Here is an 18,884-nt window from a genome sequence, read left to right as displayed (position 1 = left end):
CACGCCTATAATGCTAGCTACTCAGGAGGCTGAGTTCTGAGGATCACAGTTCAAAGCCAGCCTGGGCAGGAAAGTCCTTGAGACTCTTACCTACACTTAACCACCAGAAAACCGGTAGTGGCACTGTGGCTCAAAGTGGTAGAGCGCTGTGCTGGCCTTGAGCGAAAACAGCTCAGGGACAGCACCCAGCCACGACTGACAAAATTAAAAAATATATATATATACCACCAAGGAGCCCATAAGAGGCCGCACATTTTTCATATGTTGAAACGAAAGTACTGCCAACTCCTATTTCCCAAAATACCCTTAAAGAATTAAGGGGGGAGAGAGGGCTGAAGTTGAAGGTTTGCAAAGCTCAAGCAGTAGAATCCTTGCCTTAGCAATCTAAAACTCTAGTACTGACCAAGGGTGGGGGGGGAGGGGGAGGGGGAGGGAGAAATGTCAAAGTAAGAAAATAAAAGGAGGGCTGGGAAGGTGGCTCAGTGGTAGAGCGCTTGCCTTGCATGCATGAGGTACTGGGTTCGATTCCTCAGTACCACATAAGCAAAAAGAAAAAAGCCGGAAGTGGCGCTGTGGCTCAAGTGGTAGAGTGCTAGCCTTGAGCTGAAGAGCTGAGGGACAGCGCCCAGGCCCACCACTGGACCAAAAAAAAAAAAAAAAAAATTGTGGATACAAAAGGAAAGAAATAGAAGAAACAAAAGTACCAACTAGGATATATTGTACATATGTTTATGTATACACGTAATTGTATTTTGCTGATTTTGAGTACTTTTGGCTATTCGTATGTTTCTCAAATGTATTAAGATAACTTACCGGGCTGGGATGTAGCTCAGTGGCAAAGCGCTTGCCTAGCAAGTGCAACGTCCTGGGTTCGATCCCCAGTACCAAAAAAAAAGAAAAGACAAAAAAAAAAGATAACTCTTACCAATTACTTCTCTCTTCCTAGACTAAGAACACAATAAGATCTTCACTTGTAATGGTTTTTTGTGGGGCGGGGGGAGAGTCGGTCATGGGGCCTGAACTCTGGGCCTGGGCGCTGTCCCTGCGCTCAAGGCGAGTGCTCTACCACTTGAGCCACAGCGTCACTTCCGGTTTCCTAGTGGTTTTTATTGGAGATAAGAGTCTCAGGACTTTCCTGCCAGGGCTGGCTTTGAACTGAGATCCTTGGATCTCAACCTCCTGAATATCTAGGATTACAGGAGTGAGCCACCGGCTCCTGGCTCTTTTAAATTTTTTTGAATGGTGCTAATAATTGAGTTTGAAATCAGGGAGGGACCCATGCTTGCTAAACAGGCCTGCTTTTTGCCCAGGTCTGCCTGGACAGTGAACCTCCTATTTACACTTCTAGACTAGAATAACAGGCACATACCACTACACACCATCTGTAGAGATAGGGAGACTCACAAACTTCCCACAGGCTGGCCTCAGACCTAATCTGATCTCAACCTCCCAAGTAGCTGAGATTATAGATGTGAGACAGCATATCCAATTTATAATGATTAATGTTTACTTTTTAGTTATTGACAGTAGTGGAATTTGAACTCAATGCATCATGTTTGCTAGTCAACTATATTACTGCTTGAGCCCTTATGTCCAGTATAGTAATGATTAAGCCTTATTGTCAATTTGATGAAGAAATATCTAGATTAGTAAAGTACACTCAGGCCTAGTATACGGGTGATCACACCTGTAATCCCAGCTACTCAAAAGGCTAAGATCTGAGAATCACAGTTCAAAGCCAGCCCATGCAAGGAAGGTCCATAAGACTCTTCAATTAACCACCAGAAAACTGGAAGTGGCACTGTGGCTCAAGTGGTAGAGTGCTCGCCTTGAGATTAAGAGCGCAGGGACAGGGCCCAGGTACAGAGTTCAGGCCCTATGACCAACCAAAAAAAAACCAAACAAACCAAAAAAAAAAAAAAAGGAAATTATAATTAGGGTACCTAGGATAGCATTTCCAAAGATGAGCATGAGTTTTCTGATAAATGTTTAAATCCATTTAATCCATCCAAAATCTGAATAGACCAGTGGGAGGTAGTGGAATTTTTTGCTAGGTTGGAAGTAGACTATTAGGGCAAATCCTTGGATTCTATCTCACCCTAGATGCTTTCTGATGTGGCTCCTTCCTTCCAGCCACCATGATGAAACTGCTAGGCTCTGCCATGTCTTCCCCATGGTGAACATCATGATACCTCTGATGAACTGATACCTCTGAAACCATGAACCAAAATAAGATCTTTGATGGGCACCGGTGGCTAACTGCTGTAATCCTAGCTACTCAGGAGGCTGAGATATGAGGATCGCGGTTCAAAGCCAGCCCGGGCAGGAGAGACCCTGAGACTCCTATCTCCAATAAACCACCAGAAAACCGGAAGTGGGGCAGTAGCTCAAGTGGTAGAGCACTCGCCTTGAGCTGAAGAGCTGAGGGACAGTGCCCAGGCCCAGAGTTCAAGCCCCACGACCGACAAAAAAAAAAAAAAAAAAAAAAAAAAATTAGAGTATCTGTTCGGCAGTATTACTTGGTTAAGAGATAACTTAGTCATTTCTACACAAAAGCATACTTCACATAAAGTTAAGTTTACAAGACAATAATGAAAATTGTGAAAGGCAGAACATTGTAATGATGAAATAACTAAATTCTTGTTTGCTGATACTTGTCCACTTAACACAGAGAGGTTCAGGAGGGCAAAACAGATTTCCTTGATGTTTCAAGAATATTTTCTCACCACAAAACTTTTTTTTTCATTCATGGAGCTTGAACTCTGGGCCTAGGTGCTGTCCCTCAGCTAGTACTCTACCACCACTTGAGCCAAAGCACCACTTCTGGCTTTTTTCTGCTTATGTTGTGCTGAGGAATCAAACCCAGGGCCTCATGCATGCAAGGCAAGCATTAAATCACTGAGCCACCTTGCCAGCTCCACTTTTTCTTTTCTTTTTTTTTTTTTTGGCCAATCCTGAAGCTTGAACTCGGCCTTGGCACTGTTCCTGAGCCTCTTGTGTTCAAGGCTAGCACTCTCTACCACTTGAGCCACAGTGACACTTGGAGCTTTTTTCTGTTTATGTGGTACTTAGGAATCAAACCCAGGGCTGCATGCATGCTAAGCAACCACTGTAAGCCACATTCCCACCAAAGACACTTTTTACAAGACATTTTATCAAACATCGAAAACATGGTAGCAGCAAAGTATCTGCATTTAATCAGAATACAAGTGGTACACATCTTATATACACATCTTAATACAAGTGTATTAAGATGTGTATATATTATGTTTGGAGGCATATCACTAAATGAGATCTGATTTGTCTTGTTTTGAGAAAAAGCCTTGAACATGAGCTGCTCCTGCCTCAGCCTCCTTGTTGATGGTCTTACAAGTATGTGCCTTCATGCCTGGCAAATGAGAAAAGGTTTTCATGGCACATTCTTCCATTTTTCTGGAGTAATATGGACTACAGTTCACAACTCTGGGCTTGAGCACTATCCCTCAGCTCTTCAGCTCAAGGCGAGCGCTCTACTGCTTGAGCCACTTCCAGTTTATGAATGGTTTGTTGGAGATAAGAGTCTCACAGACTTTCCTGCCTGGCTTGGCTTTGAACCGCAATCCTCAGATCTCAGCCTCCTGAGTAGCTAGGATTACAGGTGTGAGCCACCAGCACCCAGCAAATTTCTTTTACTAATTCACTATCAAATATTTCTGTTGCATTCTGTTGCTCTTACCTTCATGTACTGATTAACAAGACTCAATAAAATGTTTTACAAACTCTTAAGAATGCAAGAAACTAATAAAATAATTTCTGTTGGTGATGAGAGGTCAATAATAAGCAATCCCTGTATATGCCAATAAATGATAAGAAAAAATTGTAATTATTATTGCTTAATCTACCTGTTCAGCAATGAGCCATTTCAATTTTCATGGTATTAAAATAGAAAAACAATAGTATATAGTGTTTTGACATACATCAGAGGCACTAGGATATACATTTGATGCCATTAACATTATATGTAATTCCAAGATATAAAACATATACATGACAGTAGAAAATAAAGCGTAAATACTACTGTAAATTTTCCTACTCCAATATTTCAATGATTCAATTTATAAACACATTTTAAAATCTTCATACTTCAGCATGAATGCCTGTCAATCTCAGTTGAGAACTGAGGACTACTAGTATCTGTTAACATGAATTCCAAAAAATTAAACATAGTTGAACTACTTGCTGAAGATTGTCCTACAATTTAGTATTTTCACAGAATTTGATTTCTAAATGCATTCTATTATGTAGAGTGACCTGTCATTACTTGATAAAAGTACTGTCTTGGTGGATGTAATCCATTCGTTTTCTATGACTTCAGTGGAAATATTCCTAGAGCTGAGGTCTGACTTCTATATTCACAGTATTACTCCCTTCATACCATAATATTCTACTAAGGCTTGACTTTCCATGAGATCCAATGCACTCACAGGTCCATTCTATTCCATCAGTGTTGATATATAAATATGTATACTGGCCTTTCTCCTGAAAGTTCTCCCTATTAAACAGTTATAATTTCTACCTTAATACTCTCAAACAACTCAAACAACTTAGCTGTAATTTACTATATCTGTAGTTTCTGAAGTACAATGAAGTGTAATCTGTTAAGACTCATATTACATTTCTAAGATTTATTTCCCAAATGAGTTCTCTGATGATTAATGAGTTGTGATTCCTGAAAGCTTTTGCATATTCACTGCAATGATAAGGCTTATCTCCTGTATGAATTTGCTAGTGGTTAACAAGCTGACACCTGAGTAAAAGCTTTCCTCACTCACTACATCTACAGGGCTTCTCCCCTGTATGGAATGGTATAAGGTTTGACTTCACTGAAGGCTTTTCTACATTGATTGCATTCACAAGGTTTTTCTTCTCTGTGAGTTCCCCAATGTCTAATTAGCTTTGCCTTCTCAAAGAATGCTTTTGTGCAAAGGTCGCATTTATAGGGTTTCTCTTCTGTATGAATTACCCAGTGAGTATTTAGCTGTGACTTCTGAGAGGCTTTTTCTTTTTTTTTTTTTTGTTTTTTTTTTTGGTCGGCCGTGGGGCTTGAACTCTGGGCTTGGGCACTGTCCCTCAGCTCTTCAGCTCAAGGCATTGAGAGGCTTTTTCATATTCCCTACATTCATAGCATTTTTTCTCTTGTACGAGTTCTCTGATGAGTTGCAAGACTCGACTTCTCACCAAATTTTTTCCACATTCATTGCACTCATAGGGTTTCTCTCCAGTGTGTGGCCTCTGGTGACAGGAGGTGTGACTTCTGAGAACAGGCTTTCCCACATTCACTACACACACAGGGTTTTTCTCCTGTATGAATTTTCTGATGATTAGTAAGACAATTTTTCATTGAAGGTTTTCCCACATTCACCACATTCATAGGGTTTTTCTCCTGTTATGAGATCTCTGATGTCTAACAGGCTGGAATTTTCTGCAGAAGGCTTTTCCACATTGGCTGTTTAAAAAGGGTTTCTCTCCTATGTGTATCATCTAATGTGATATGAGGTGTGGCTTCTGATAGAGTGCTTTCCCACACTGTATGCATCTATGAGGTTTCTCTCCTGTATGTATTCTCTGATGATGGAGACTTGCCCTCTCTATAATTGCTTTACTACACTGACTGCCTGTCTGATGTCTAATGAGTTCTGATTTCTCAAAAAAGGATTTTCTACAGTCATTAGGTCTGTAGGATTTTGTTCCTGTGTGGGCCCTGTGATGTGTAAAAATGTTTTGATTTCCTGCTGAAGGCTGTATCACATTCCCTGCAGTTGAAAGGTCTCTTGCCTATGGGAATTCTCTGGTGGTTTATGAGATTTGACTTTTCACTGAAGGCCCTCCCACATTCACTGCATCCACAGGACCTTTCTTCTATATGTGTCCTCCAATGAGCTTTACAATGTGATTTCTGAAAGCTTTCCCACACTTACCACATTCATATGGTTTCTCTCTGGTATAAGTACTCTGATGAGAATGTGAGCTGTGATTTTGGCTACAGTCATAAGGTTTCTCTCCTATATGAGTTCTGTGATGTGTGATAAATTCTGACTCTGGGGAAAAAGTTCTGCAACATTTACAACCATAAGCTTCTTCTATGTCTGCTCTGATGTTTAAGGAGAGTTTGGATTTTGTTTTTGTTTTTTTTTTTTGGTCAGTCATAGGTCTTGGGCCTGGGCGCTGTCCCTCAGCTCTTCAGCTCAAGGCAAGCGCTCTACCACTTGAGCCACACCACCACTTCCAGTTTTCTGCTGGTTAATTGGAGATGAGTCTCATGGACTTTCTTGCCCAGGCTGTCTTTGAACCATGATCCTCAGATCTCAGCCTCCAGAGTAGCTAGGATTCAGGCATGAGCCACCAGCGCCCAGCGAGTTAACTGATTACTGAAGCATTTTCTTTTTTTTGGGGGGGGGGGTGTCCAGTCGTGGGGCCTGAACTCTGGGCCTGGGCACTGTCCCTCAGCTCTTCAGCTCAAGGTAAGCGCTCTACCACTTGGGCCACAGCGCCACTTCTGGCTTTTTTCTTTTTTTTGGTCTGGTCGTGGGGCCTGAACTCTGGGCCTGAGCACTGTCCCTCAGCTCTTCAGCTCAAGGCTAGCGCTCTACCACTTGAGCCACAGCGCCACTTCTGGCTTCTTTCTTTTTCCTTATGTGGTGCTGAGGAATCGAACCCAGGGCCTCAGGCATGCAAGGCAAGCGCTCTACCACTAAGCCACCTTCTCAGCTCTACTGAAGCATTTTCTATATTCCTTCACTCATAGAGTGTCTCCCCTAAACAATTTCTGTGATAATTATCTGTGACTTTTTATACTTCTCTCTCTCTTATATATATATATATATATATATATGTATATATATATATATATATATATCTCATACTAGTCGTAATTTAGCGAAGTATCAGTTTCCTCCCTCTTGGTGCTGAAAAATAATTTATCAAGTATATTAAATTCATCTGATTCAATTCTTCCATAATTTCCTTGGGGGACAAGCAAATATAAATGATGTTTTAAAATAAATGCATGTATGTAGGTCACTTTCATTCTTTGATTTACTTAGAGAAACAAAGTTCATGCTTGGATTTGCATTATCTCCAAACACTTCTCTTCCATGACCTTTCATACTTTTTTATGGGGGGGGGGTCCGGTCGTGGGGCCTGAACTCTGGGCCTGGGCACTGTCCCTCAGCTCTTCAGCTCAAGGCTAGCACTCTACCACTTGAGCCACAGCACCACTTCTGGCTTTTTTTTTTCTGCTTATGTGGTGCTGAGGAATCGAACCCAGGGCCTCAAGCACGCAAGGCAAGCGCTCTACCACTGAGCCACCTTCCCAGCCCAGCCACTTCCAGTTTTCTAGTGGTTTATTGGAGATAAGGGTCTCACCGACTTTCCTGCCTGGGCTAGCTTTGAACCAATATCCTCAGATCTCAGCCTCCTAAGTAGCTAGGCTTACAGGCGTGAGCTACTGGCGCCCGGCTATTGCCAAGTTTCTATAAAGGAAACAAAACCTTTATGGTGGTGCTTATCTGAATGAATAAAAGACCAGAAATGGAGGAGCTGATTGTGGGTATGGTTTGTTTGTTGTTGTTGTTTTGTTATTAGCCAGTCCTGGGGTTTGAACTCGGTGCCTATGCACTGTCCCTAAACTTCTTTTGCTCAAGGATGGCACTCTACCACTTGAGCCACAGCACCACTTCCAGCCTTTTCTGTTTATTGGTATTAAGGAATCAAACCCAGGGCTTTATGCATGCTAGACAAGCATTATACAAGTAAGCCACATTCGTAGCCCAGAGCTGTTTTTAAGGTTTGCCTTCCAAGTATGCAATAATAAATCTCAAATGAATGCCTATGCTTTAGGTATTGAAAAACACAAGAAATACTGAAAATGACAGGAAATTGAGTTAGATAAGTCATCTTTGGTAGTTCTCACGAAGCTTATCATGGAAGAATGTGAGCAATTCATAAAGTGTAATAAGCAGGAAAAAAAAGGTACTCAGTACACAACATATATATGCTGTGCTCTGAACAGAATGAGGTAATGGAGGGGCTGGGAAGGTGGCTCAGTGGTAGAGCGCTTGCCTTGCATGCTTGAGGCCCTGGGTTCAATTCCTCAGCACCACATAAGCAAAAAGAAAAAAGCCGGAAGTGGCGCTGTGGCTCAAGTGGTAGAGTGCTAGCCTTGAGCTGAAGAGCTGAGGGACAGCGCCCAGGCCCAGAGTTCAGGCCCCACGACCGGACCCCCCCCCCCAAAAAAAATGAGATACTGGATGGGGCTGGGAAGGTAGCTCAGTGGTAGAGTGCTTGCCTTGCATGCATGAAGCCCTGGGTTTGATTCCTCAACAACACAGAAGCAGAAAAAGCCGGAAGTGGCGCTGTGGCTCAAGTGGTAGAGTGCTAGCATTGAGCTGAAGAGCTGAGGGACAGTGCCCAGGCCCAGAGTTGAAGCCCACGACCGACAAAAAAAAAAAAAAAAAAAAAAAAAGAATGAGGCACTGGAGAAACATGAGAAGAAAAAACTTTCAAATCAGTGGAAAAGTTAAAAAGCAAAAAAAAAAAAAAAAAAAAGAAAGTAAATAACAAAGCCTATACAGGAGTTAAGTACAATGAAGAAAAAATAAAACAGATTAGCTAGAAGTGAGTGGTTCATGAACAGATTAGCTAGAAGTAAGTGGCTCATGCCACTACTTTGATTTTCTGACATTGTTACAAGGAAAGTCACTTCATATAACATGTTTTCAAAGTACACCCTTTCATCTAAACTGTCTTGGCACAAAATTTTAAAATTTAAATTTTAGAATTTTAAACCATTCAGTTGAATAGTCAGTTTTATATTGTTCTATTTCTGACACCCTCACAATGTAACTACTAATATGTTAGCTACTTACTAGACGTGCTCTTCAAAAGGACTATTTTCAATTTCAAAAAGAAACTACATTTTCTTTATTCTGCTAGTTATAAAAATATTCTGCAGTATAAAGATGAGTTGGGGCTGGAAAGGTGGCTCAGTGGTAGAGCACTTGCCTTGCATGCATGAGGCCCTGGGTTCGATTCCTCAGCACCACATAGGCAAAAAGAAAAAAGCCAGAAGTGGCGCCGTGGCTTACAAGAGCTGAGGAATAGCGCCCAGGCCCAGAGTTCAGGCCCCACGACTGGACCCCCCCACACACACAAAAAAAATAAAGTTTAGGAGTAATGTAAAAATATCTGAAGTTTTAAAGTTCAATTGAAGAAATACATTTGCAGGAAACTCATAACTCATTTTTAGTCAAAAATCATATCCTAAAGTTAGAATGAACAAAGATTTGATGAATAAAGTACAAAAAAGGAAAAGCAATTATCCTTAGGTTTGGGGTTTGAGCAATGTAGTAGATTATGGTGTTAAGCATGATTGAAAAAAGTCTGGAGATAAATATCAAGACTCCACACAATGTATTAATTGAAAGAAATGTGAAGAGTCTGAATAAGAAAGTATCAGAAAGCTGGGCGCTGGAGGCTCATGCCTGTAATCTTAGCTACTGAGGAGGCTGAGATCTGACTATCACGGTTCAAAGCCAGCCCAGGCAGGAAAGACCGTGAGACTCTTTTTTTTTTTCTTTTTTTTTGCTTATGTGGTGCTAGGAATCGAACCCAGGGCCTCAGGCATGCAATGAAGTGCTCTACCACTGAGCCATCTTCCCAGCGTGTGAGACTCTTTTATCTCCAATAAAACACCAGAAAACCAGAAGTGGCGCCATAGCTCAAGTGGTAGAACGCTAGCCTTGAGCTGAAGAGCTGAGGGACAGTGTTCATGCCCAGAGTTCAAGCCCCATGTCTGACAAAAAAAAAAAGTATCAGAGCCAAGCACCAGTGGTTTGCAACTGTAATCCTAGTGACTCAGGAGGCTAAGATCTGAGCATTATGGTTCAAAGCCAGCCTAGGCAGGAAAGTCTGTAAGACTTTTTTTTTTTTTTTTTTTTTGGGGGGGGGGGTCTGGTAATGGGCCTGAACTCTGGGCCTGGGCGCTATCCCTCAGCTCTTCAGCTCAAGGCTAGCACTCTACCATTTGAGCCACAGCGCAACTTCCGGCTTTTTTTTTCTGCTTATGTGGTGCTGAGGAATCGAACCCAGGGCCTCATGCATGCAAGGCAAGCTCTCTACCACTGAGCCACCTTCCCTGCCCAGTCCATGAGACTTTTATCTCTAGTAAACCACCAGAAAACTGGAAGTAAAGCTGTGGCCCAAAGTGGTAGAGTGCTAGCCTTGAGCAAAAAGAGCTCAGGGACAGTGCCCCCCAAGCCCCAAGTTCAAGTCCCACAACCAACAACAAAAAAACAACTCATTATTACCAATGGAGAACAGATACTAAGCTACTAATACAAGGTAAGTGCTCATTATGGTGACTCCTTTTATAAGCAGTTATAACTGCCAGACCTGCTCATGCAGAATATTTAGATAACTGTATCCTTCCAATTCCAAACATGCTAAAACATGGAGATAGTGATGTTATTTAGCATTTAATATAGAGACTATCAGGGGATGGTATGTCACAAACTATCAAGTATGTACACAAACACACACACACACACACACACACACACACACACACACACACACACACACACACACACACACACACACACACACACACACACACACACACACACACACACAATTAAAAAATACCAAAATGTATAATCCAGTTAACTAGGATACATGAGATATATCCTGGCTTTTGGTATAAGTTTCTACTTATTTACATATTGAGAAAAAACAAAACTTCATACTCCCCCATGTTTATAACTGAAGTTATCTTTATCTTATTTTATAAAACCATAGTTTCAAATACGTAACATGCTTCCTATGGGAAAATGCTTCCTAAATTTTATTAAACTTACAAAGTCTCAGTGTGAATAGCCCACATCTTCATAATGACACTACAATACTTGTTATTACTGTTCCCCACTGTTCAAGCATTCTCTTGTCTACAGTTTTTGTTTTTGTTGGTTGTTGGGCTTGAACTCTGGGCCTCGGCGCTGTCCCTCAGCTCTTCAGCTCAAGGCTAGTGCTCTACCATTGAGCCACAGTACCACTTCCAGCTTTTTCTGCTTATGTGGTTCTGAGGACTCAAACCCAGGGCCTCATGCATGCAAGGCAAGCGTTCTACCAGTAAGCCTCCTTCCAAGGACAGCCCTACAAATATTTTGATTACAGTTTTTTCAACTTACTCAAGTATGACTGGTCTCTCCTATACAACTTACGTGATAGGACCCACTGCTTTTAATTCCATCTGAATAATAGTTTCTGAGTCTCTATAGCATCAGCTCCTGTGAAAGAGTCTTTGATTTCAGTACTTGAATTTCTCTATGTGTTTTCCGATGTATACGAAGTCCTGAGTTCCAACAGAAGGATTTTCCACATTGAGAGCACTTCCATGGCTTCTCTCCCGTGTGAACTCTCTGATGTTCACTGAGAGAGGACTTCTGAGTAAAGGCTTTCCCACACTCACTGCACTTAAAAGGTTTCTCTCCTGAGTGAGTTTTCTGGTGTATCTGAAGGGATGCCTTCCTAGGATAGGCCTTTTCACACACACTGCATTCATAGGGCTTCTCTGTGGAGTGAGTTCTCTGGTGTATAATTAGCTGTGATTTCCCACAGAAGGCTCTCTCACATAAGTTACACTCGTAGGGCCTCTCTCCTGTGTGTGTTCTCCTGTGTATGACAAGGTACGACTTGCTACTAAAAGCCTTCCCGCACTCACTGCACCCATAAGGCTTCTCCCCAGCATGGGCTCGCAAGTGAGCAGTGAGCTGCTCCTTTCTCCCAAAGGCCTTGCCACAGTCACTGCACTGATAAGGGTTGTTTCCAGTATGAGCTCCTTGGTGCACAATTAGTTGTGTCTTCATATTGAAGGCTTTCCCACAATCCGTACACTGATAGGGTTTCTCTCCTGTGTGCATTCTGATGTGAACAAGGAGGTAGGACTTACTTCTAAAGGCTTTCCCACATTCATTGCACTTATGAGGTTTCATTCCTGTGTGAGTTCTCTGGTGTACAACAAAGGGAGACTTTAAACTAAAGGCTTTCCCACATTCGCTGCACTCATAAGGTTTGACTCCTGTATGACTTCTTTGATGTAAAATAAGCTGAGATTTCCAACTGTATGCTTTCCCACATTCATTGCAACCATACGGTTTCCCTCCTGTGTGAATTTCCTGGTGTACTATGAGTTGTGACCTGAAAGAGAAGACTTTCCCACATTCACTACATGAGTAGGGTTTTTCTCCTGTGTGAACTCTCTGATGAGCATTAAGATTTGACTTGGCACTGAAGGCTCTTTCACATTTACTGCATTCGTAAGGTTTTTCCCCTGTATGAATTCTGAGATGTACAATGAGCTGTGATTTACAACGAAAAGCTTTCCCACATTCTTTACACACACAGCTCTTCTCTATGCTATAAGCACTTTGATGCTTAAGAAAATATGACTCTTCATTACTATGACACTTATTAGGATTCTTTCTTAAGTTTCTGCTTGAACCCAAGGTTTGTGTCAAACATTCCCCTTGTATGTTAGACTTAGGGAGTCTTTGCCTTGAAGAAACATGGGATTTGCTCAGATGAAGTTTTCCAATCATATTACAAGCATAGCTTCTCTCAATACGTTCAAGCTCATCTTGATTTTTCTGGAACCAATCATCCCAGCCTTCTACAAAACAAATATGCACACAAAAACTCATCTAGGTTTTTTTTGTTTGTTTGTTTTGCCTGTCCTAGGGATTGAGCTCAGGGCCTGGGCACTGTCTCTGAGCTTCTTTTGCTCAAGGATAGCACTCTACCATGTGAGCCATATCACTAATTCAGGCTTTTTCTGTTTATTTGGTACTAAGGAATGGAACATAGGGCTTCATGCATGCTAGGCAAGCACACTACCACTAAGCCACATTCCCAGCCCTCACTTATTACTTTTTTTTTTTTTTGTCCGTCATGGGGCCTGAACTCTGGGCCTGGGCGTTGTCCCTCAGCTCTTCAGCTCAAGGCAAGCGCTCTACCACGTGAGCCACAGTGCCACTTCTGGTTTTTTCTGCTTATGTGGTGCTGAGGAATCAAACCCAGGGCCTCAGGCATGCAAGGCAAGCGCTCTACCACTGAGCCACCTTCCCAGCCTATCACTGTTACTTTTTAAATAGGGTCTTTTACTTTTTTACTATTACTATTAGTTCATGCCTACAAACCTAACTACTAAAGAGGCTGAGATCTGAGAATCACAGTTGGAAGTCTCTCAGGCAGGAAAGTCCATGGGACTGTTCTCTCTAATTAATCACCAAAAAAGCCAGAAATCAAAATGTGGCTCAAATGGAAGAGCATTTACCTTGAACATAAAAGCACAAGGACAGTGTCCTGACTTCAAGCCCCAGTACTGACAAGAAAAAAATAAATAAAAAGTATGTCAGTTGGTATGAAGGAGAACCCAACATGCCAAATGGCAGCAACCTCCTGACCTGAGGTGTTCATTATCTTATATGGAGTCAGCCAGATCAATTTAAAAACTTTCAGGGATTTCTATTTACAACACAATTCCTATGCCAAGCTCTCAAGAAAAACCAGTCACCCTCCACATGTCCCACATCTCAGGTTTACACTCACTCACCTGGACAGTTCTGTGTGGACATTTTGGTATTTATAATCCATGGCTCTTCTCCATGCTCCAACTTGAAGATTAAATCAGGTTTAGTACCATGATATCCTGTTGGCGGAAAATCACAAGGGATATGAACCAAACTGCTAGGGATAAAACTAAGGGCTCAGTAAATAAACAGAACTGCTGATCTGCACCAGACACCACTGGAATATGCCTAATGTTACACTACTAACTATGCATGGTGATTCCTAGCTATTCAGGAAACTGAGATTTGAAGATTACAGTTTGAAGCCAGCCTGGGCAGACAATCTGTGAGACTCTCATCTCAATTAACCAGCAAAGTAGAGGTGTATGGCTCAACTGAAAAAGTTAGGCAAGACTGCAAGGCCCTGAGTTCAAGGCTCAGTTCTGGCACACGTACACACGTGTACAAACACGTACACACACATACACACAAATACCCTGTTCATTGGTACTTTGTTGAAGTATACCATTAGGTGCCAAAGACCAGATAGAAACTAGAACATGTACCACTATAGTTCAAGTTAATAGTCATTAAATACTTCAGTGGACCTAGGGTAAGTCAACAAAAGAAAAAGAGATGGCAATTTATGACTCCCAACTTGAGTTAAATTGGGATGCTAGACTTACCCACTGATAACAAGTTGCTGTAGTTTTCCAGGGTGACCTCCCTATACAAGTGTCGCTGTGCAGAGTCCAGAAGCTGCCATTCCTCCAAGGACAACTCCATAGATATATCCGTAAATGACAATAGTCCCTGTAATAATGCATACCCTGTTCAACTGGATACAAGACAGAAGAACCAGAAATAACTGTAACCCCTCTGTAAAGTATTTTCACAATACAAAAAACTTATTAAAGCCGGGCGCCGGTGGCTCACGCCTGTAATCCTAGCTACTCAGGAGGCTGAGATCTGAGGATCGCGGTTCAAAGCCAGCCTGGGCAGGAGAGACCATGAGACTCCTATCTCCAATAAACCACCAGAAAACCGGAAGTGGCGCTGTAGCTCAAGTGGTAGAGTGCTCGCCTTGAGCTGAAGAGCTGAGGGACAGCGCCCAGGCCCAGAGTTCAAGCCCCACGGCCGACAAAAAAAAAAAAAAAAACTTATTGAAAAAAAAAAAAAAAGAGGTGGGTGGGGGGGAGGGGGGAGGCTGGGAAGGGAGGTGAAGGGTAAACAAAGGAGGAGGCTGCAATGCTTGGTAAGAAATGTATGCATTATCCTGCCAATGTAATTGTAACCCCTCTGTACAGTGTGTTCTCAAATAAAATAAAATAAAATTTAAATTAAAAAAAAAAAAAAGAGGGTGCTGGGAAGGTGGCTCAGTGGTAAGAGAGCTTGCCTTGCATGCCTTGCCTTGCATGCATGAGGCCCTGGGTTCGATTCCTCAGCACCACATAAGCAAAAAGAAAAAAAGCCAGAAGTGGTGCTGTGGCTCAAGTGGTAGAGTGCTAGCCTTGAGCTGAAGAGCTGAGGGACAGCACCCAGGCCCAGAGTTCAGGCCCGGTGACCGGACTCCAAAAAAAAAAAAATTTTTTTTTTAAATGTTTAGAGGAGATACACTTAAAGCATAGAAAATTACGTTTGAAATCACTGAGCTAAACCAAAGAAAAAAGTGGAAATTAGAAAATAAAGGGAATCAAAAAAGACCAGATAAATAGTAATGGAAGCTTATAGTCACAGAAACTATGCAAGGTAATTACAGTTTATACCTATGTAATCTAGAGTAATTGAAGATATTACATATGTATCCTATTTTTGTTTGAAGGTTTCACTAAGCCACAAAACTAGTTCACCTATATCTGCCTCCCCATCAGGCTTATCAACACTCTCTAACTCTACATTGTATCACCTAATGTTCTCCCACTTAGCTGATTTACATTAACTGCATAATTGGGTATATGCACATGTTCCACCCTCCCCTGCAGATGGTTCTTAATAAAGTGAGATGGTTTAGGTAAGAGCAGTAAAGGCAGTAACATTATAGCACAGATCACCTGGCTAATATGTTAAAGTGGATCCACTGGGAATTATGGTATGACCATAATTCACAAACATATTATTTAATCTGGCGCCCATCAAAGAAGCAGTGATCTATCCTAATTCTTCAGAGAAAAGTGGCAATTCAAATCTGTTAACATGTTACACCGTTACCAGAAGGTACAAACATGTACTACTAAATCTAGGTTAGAGTCTACCCTAAGTTCTCTCATCTCTCTTGGGATCCAGCCTTTCATGACATGTCCTTCTTTTGTCACTGGGTCCTCAACTCTATCCATTTCAGGATTCTAGTCATATTCTGAGCTTTGCGCATATGTCTTTTTTATTTTTTATTTTTTGTGGGTCATGGGGTTTGAATTCTGGGCGGTGTCCCTGCGCTCTTCAGCTCAAAGAGGGCGCTCTACCTCTAGAGCCACAGCGCCACTTCCGGTTTTTCTAGTGGTTTACTGGAGATCAGAGTCTCAGACTTTTCTGCACGGGCTGGCTTTAAACTATGATCCTCAGATCTCAGCCTGCTGAGTAGCTAGGATTACAGGCATGAGCCACTGGCCTTGGGCATATTTGTCTTTAACCTGTGTATTTCCTATTCAAATGGTCCTCCAGAGGCACTGCATACTCAATAACAGATCTTTACCAGGATTTCTAATACTGCTTCTTGTCTCTATCTCATTACCTATCCTCCACCTGTAACTGTGAACTCCACTGTTCGCTTGATTACCCTCCAGATCATAATGCCTATAAATTAAGAAACACGTGCGTATCTTCGTACAGCCAGTACCAGTCTCAGATCTCAGGATCCAGTACGCAAAAGGACAATAGACTTTTGCATAAAGGAAAGGGGTAATTATTTCCCCAATGAGATCCCAAGCGACTGCTGAAGACAATCACCTATTGAACAAGGGTTCTCAGAACTGAGGTCCTGCGCCTAGCACCGAAGTCCAACTGCGGAAGACGTCGGACAAAAATAATCCAGAAGGTCGGTCTCTGGAGGCCCTAAGACATCCAGGGGCCGGGAGGGGCGCGTCAATGCTCACTGTGGCCGAAGGGATGCCCTGGCCACCCTCGGGGTCGAGAGGCAGCTAATGTTTTCCTTTTTTTCCCTTCTGTGCTGGTTCTGGGGCTTCCGTTCAGGGCCCGAAGGCAGTCCCTGAACTCTTACACTCAAGATGAGCGCTCTACCGCTTTGGACCACAGCTCCACTTCCGGCTTTGGGATGGTTGGTCGCAGGTAAGAGTCTGGCGGACTTTCCCGCCCGGGCTTGCTTTGACCCGCGATCCTCAGGTCTCAGCCTCCTGAGGAGCGAGGATGGCCGGGTGGGCCGCCGGCGCCGGCGAGCAGCTATTGAAGGGCGAGGGAGAGCCCCTGCGTACCCAGCGCGCAGCTGTCCGGGAGCTGGCGGCCATCGCACCGACTGAGGAGACCAGGAGGCGGTCCCGAGCCGCGTCGCGCGCGGGGCCGCGGTGGCCTCCTCACTCTTCCCACACACGGACAGCCCGGGTCCGGGCGGCGGCTGGCAGGGCAGAGCAGCGCGGGCGAGGGGTGCGCGGCTGCCCGACCCCGAAGCGGAGAGACGGGGGCCGGCCGGCGCCGCGCGCGGACTGCCGCGGGTCACGTGACTGGCCGGGCTAGGACGCCGTGGTCCGACGCCACCGGAAATGCCTCATCCGGCGCGCCCTCCGCCAGGGCGGCGCAACGGGAAGTGCGTCACGCGCCGGCGCAGAACGCAGAGTCCTGCACAGCAACCCTGGCCCCAGGCACAAACTGGAGGCCTTTCGTGGGGCCGGGGAGCCGACAGCGGCTGTTGGGGCGTGGCTCGAGTGGTAGCGCGTTTTCCTGGGAGGCGAAAGAGCCGAGATCAAACCTCAGCATTCCAACAGAGAAGTCTAAGCCTGGGCGCCGTGGGCCGGGGTGGGCCTGGGCGCCGCGCCTGCGCCCTTCCGCGCAAGGCCAGCGCCACTCCCTTCAAAAACCTGTGTCCGGGAGCGCGCGTGGGCCAGGCCTCGGGCTCGAACTCAGGGCGTGGTGCTCTCCGTAGCTTTTCCACTCAAGGCTAGCGCTCTACTACTGGAGCCACAGCACCACTTCCCAGTTTTTGTGGTGGTTTGTTGGAGGTAAGAGTCCCATGGCCTTTCCTGTTTGGCCTGACTCAGGCTCCCGGGTAGCTAGGATGAACGGAGTGAGCCACCGGAGGCCGGGCGCCGGCGGCTCTCGCCTGTAATCCTACTGGTCAGGAGGCTGAGATCTGAGGAGGCGGTTCAAAGCCAGCCGAGGCAGAAAAGTCCGTGAGACTCTTACTTCCGATAAACCACTAGAAAACCGGAAGTGGCGCTGTGGCTCATGCGGTACAGCGCTCACCTTGATCTGAAGAGCTCAGGGACAGCGCCCAAGCGCATTGTTCAAACTCCACAACCCACAAAAAAAAATTTTTTTTCAATGATACTGGAGTCGTGGAAATAGAACACTTACCTTACGTGTGCAAAGTCCTGGGTTCATCCCTAGTTCTGAAGGTGGGGAGGGAAGATGGCAATGTAAGCTTTATCCTCACCTTTGGTCCTCAGCTCCACCCAGACCCGACCCCTCCCTGCCCTGGAGTTCCCACCATACACCTGGCCCCTTCCTCTCTCCACCCGTACCCTGCCACTACATAGATAGTGAGGCTGCCATGTGTCTCTCTCCAGGAGAAATACGGCTCCTCTAAGAAGACTTGTAATAATCTTTCTCCTGTGCCTGCTTGCCTCTGCATAGTCCCCTGGCATGGATGTGACAGCTCCTTTCATTGATACTTTCAGCAAATACTAAAGGAAATGGACAAATATAGACACAACTAGTAAGAATTTTTGGATGAAACTTTTTTCAAAATAATGTCAGTTTCCCAAATAAGTGAAAAGCAGTAGTAAAATGGAGGGATTATTACTATTTTTTAAAATAATGTTTGAAAAGTTAAACCCAATAGGACTTTTTGTTTTTCTGGTCCTGGGGCTTAAACTCAGGACCTGGGTGCTGCCCTTGATCTGCTTTGTGCTCAAGGCTAGCAGATGTCTTGAACCACAGTTCCACTTCTGACTTTTTTGGTGGTTAATTGGATATAACATTCTCATGAGTCGGGCACTGGTGGCTCATGCCTATAATTCTAGCTACTTAGGAGACTGAGATCTGAGGATCTTAGTTCAAAGCCAGTCTGGGCAGAAAAGTGGTTTATCTCCAATAAACCACTGTGGCTCAAGC

General features: G+C 43.9%; 1 protein-coding gene across 10 annotated transcripts; it reads right to left on the bottom strand.

Moving 5' to 3' along the window:
* Window positions 1–1,949: 1,949 nt before the first annotated feature.
* Window positions 1,950–17,240, bottom strand: LOC138821752 (zinc finger protein 26). Of its 10 annotated transcripts, none has more exons than XM_070014164.1 (4): window positions 17,030–17,240; window positions 14,291–14,417; window positions 13,649–13,744; window positions 1,950–2,211 (listed from the first exon to the last, which is right to left on the bottom strand). In XM_070014164.1, the coding sequence occupies exons 1-4, from the start codon at window positions 17,060–17,062 to the stop codon at window positions 2,090–2,092; spliced, it is 378 nt and encodes a 125-aa protein (XP_069870265.1). In that variant the 5' UTR covers window positions 17,063–17,240; the 3' UTR covers window positions 1,950–2,089. The 10 variants fall into 10 exon arrangements, with proteins under 10 accessions (XP_069870265.1, XP_069870266.1, XP_069870258.1 ...); XM_070014165.1 differs by lacking the exon at window positions 1,950–2,211 and adding an exon at window positions 2,614–3,388; XM_070014157.1 differs by lacking the exon at window positions 1,950–2,211 and adding an exon at window positions 9,985–12,706 and having other exon boundaries at window positions 17,030–17,223.
* Between the last annotated feature and the right edge of the window lie 1,644 nt (window positions 17,241–18,884).

The sequence above is a fragment of the Dipodomys merriami genome, unplaced genomic scaffold, assembly GCF_024711535.1.
Source record: "Dipodomys merriami isolate MVZ:Mamm:240054 unplaced genomic scaffold, mDipMer1.0.p SCAF_935, whole genome shotgun sequence".
In the NCBI taxonomy this organism is placed as follows: domain Eukaryota; kingdom Metazoa; phylum Chordata; class Mammalia; order Rodentia; family Heteromyidae; genus Dipodomys; species Dipodomys merriami.
Note: the sequence above shows the minus strand (reverse complement) of the source record. Positions and strands in the feature narration are given on the sequence as shown.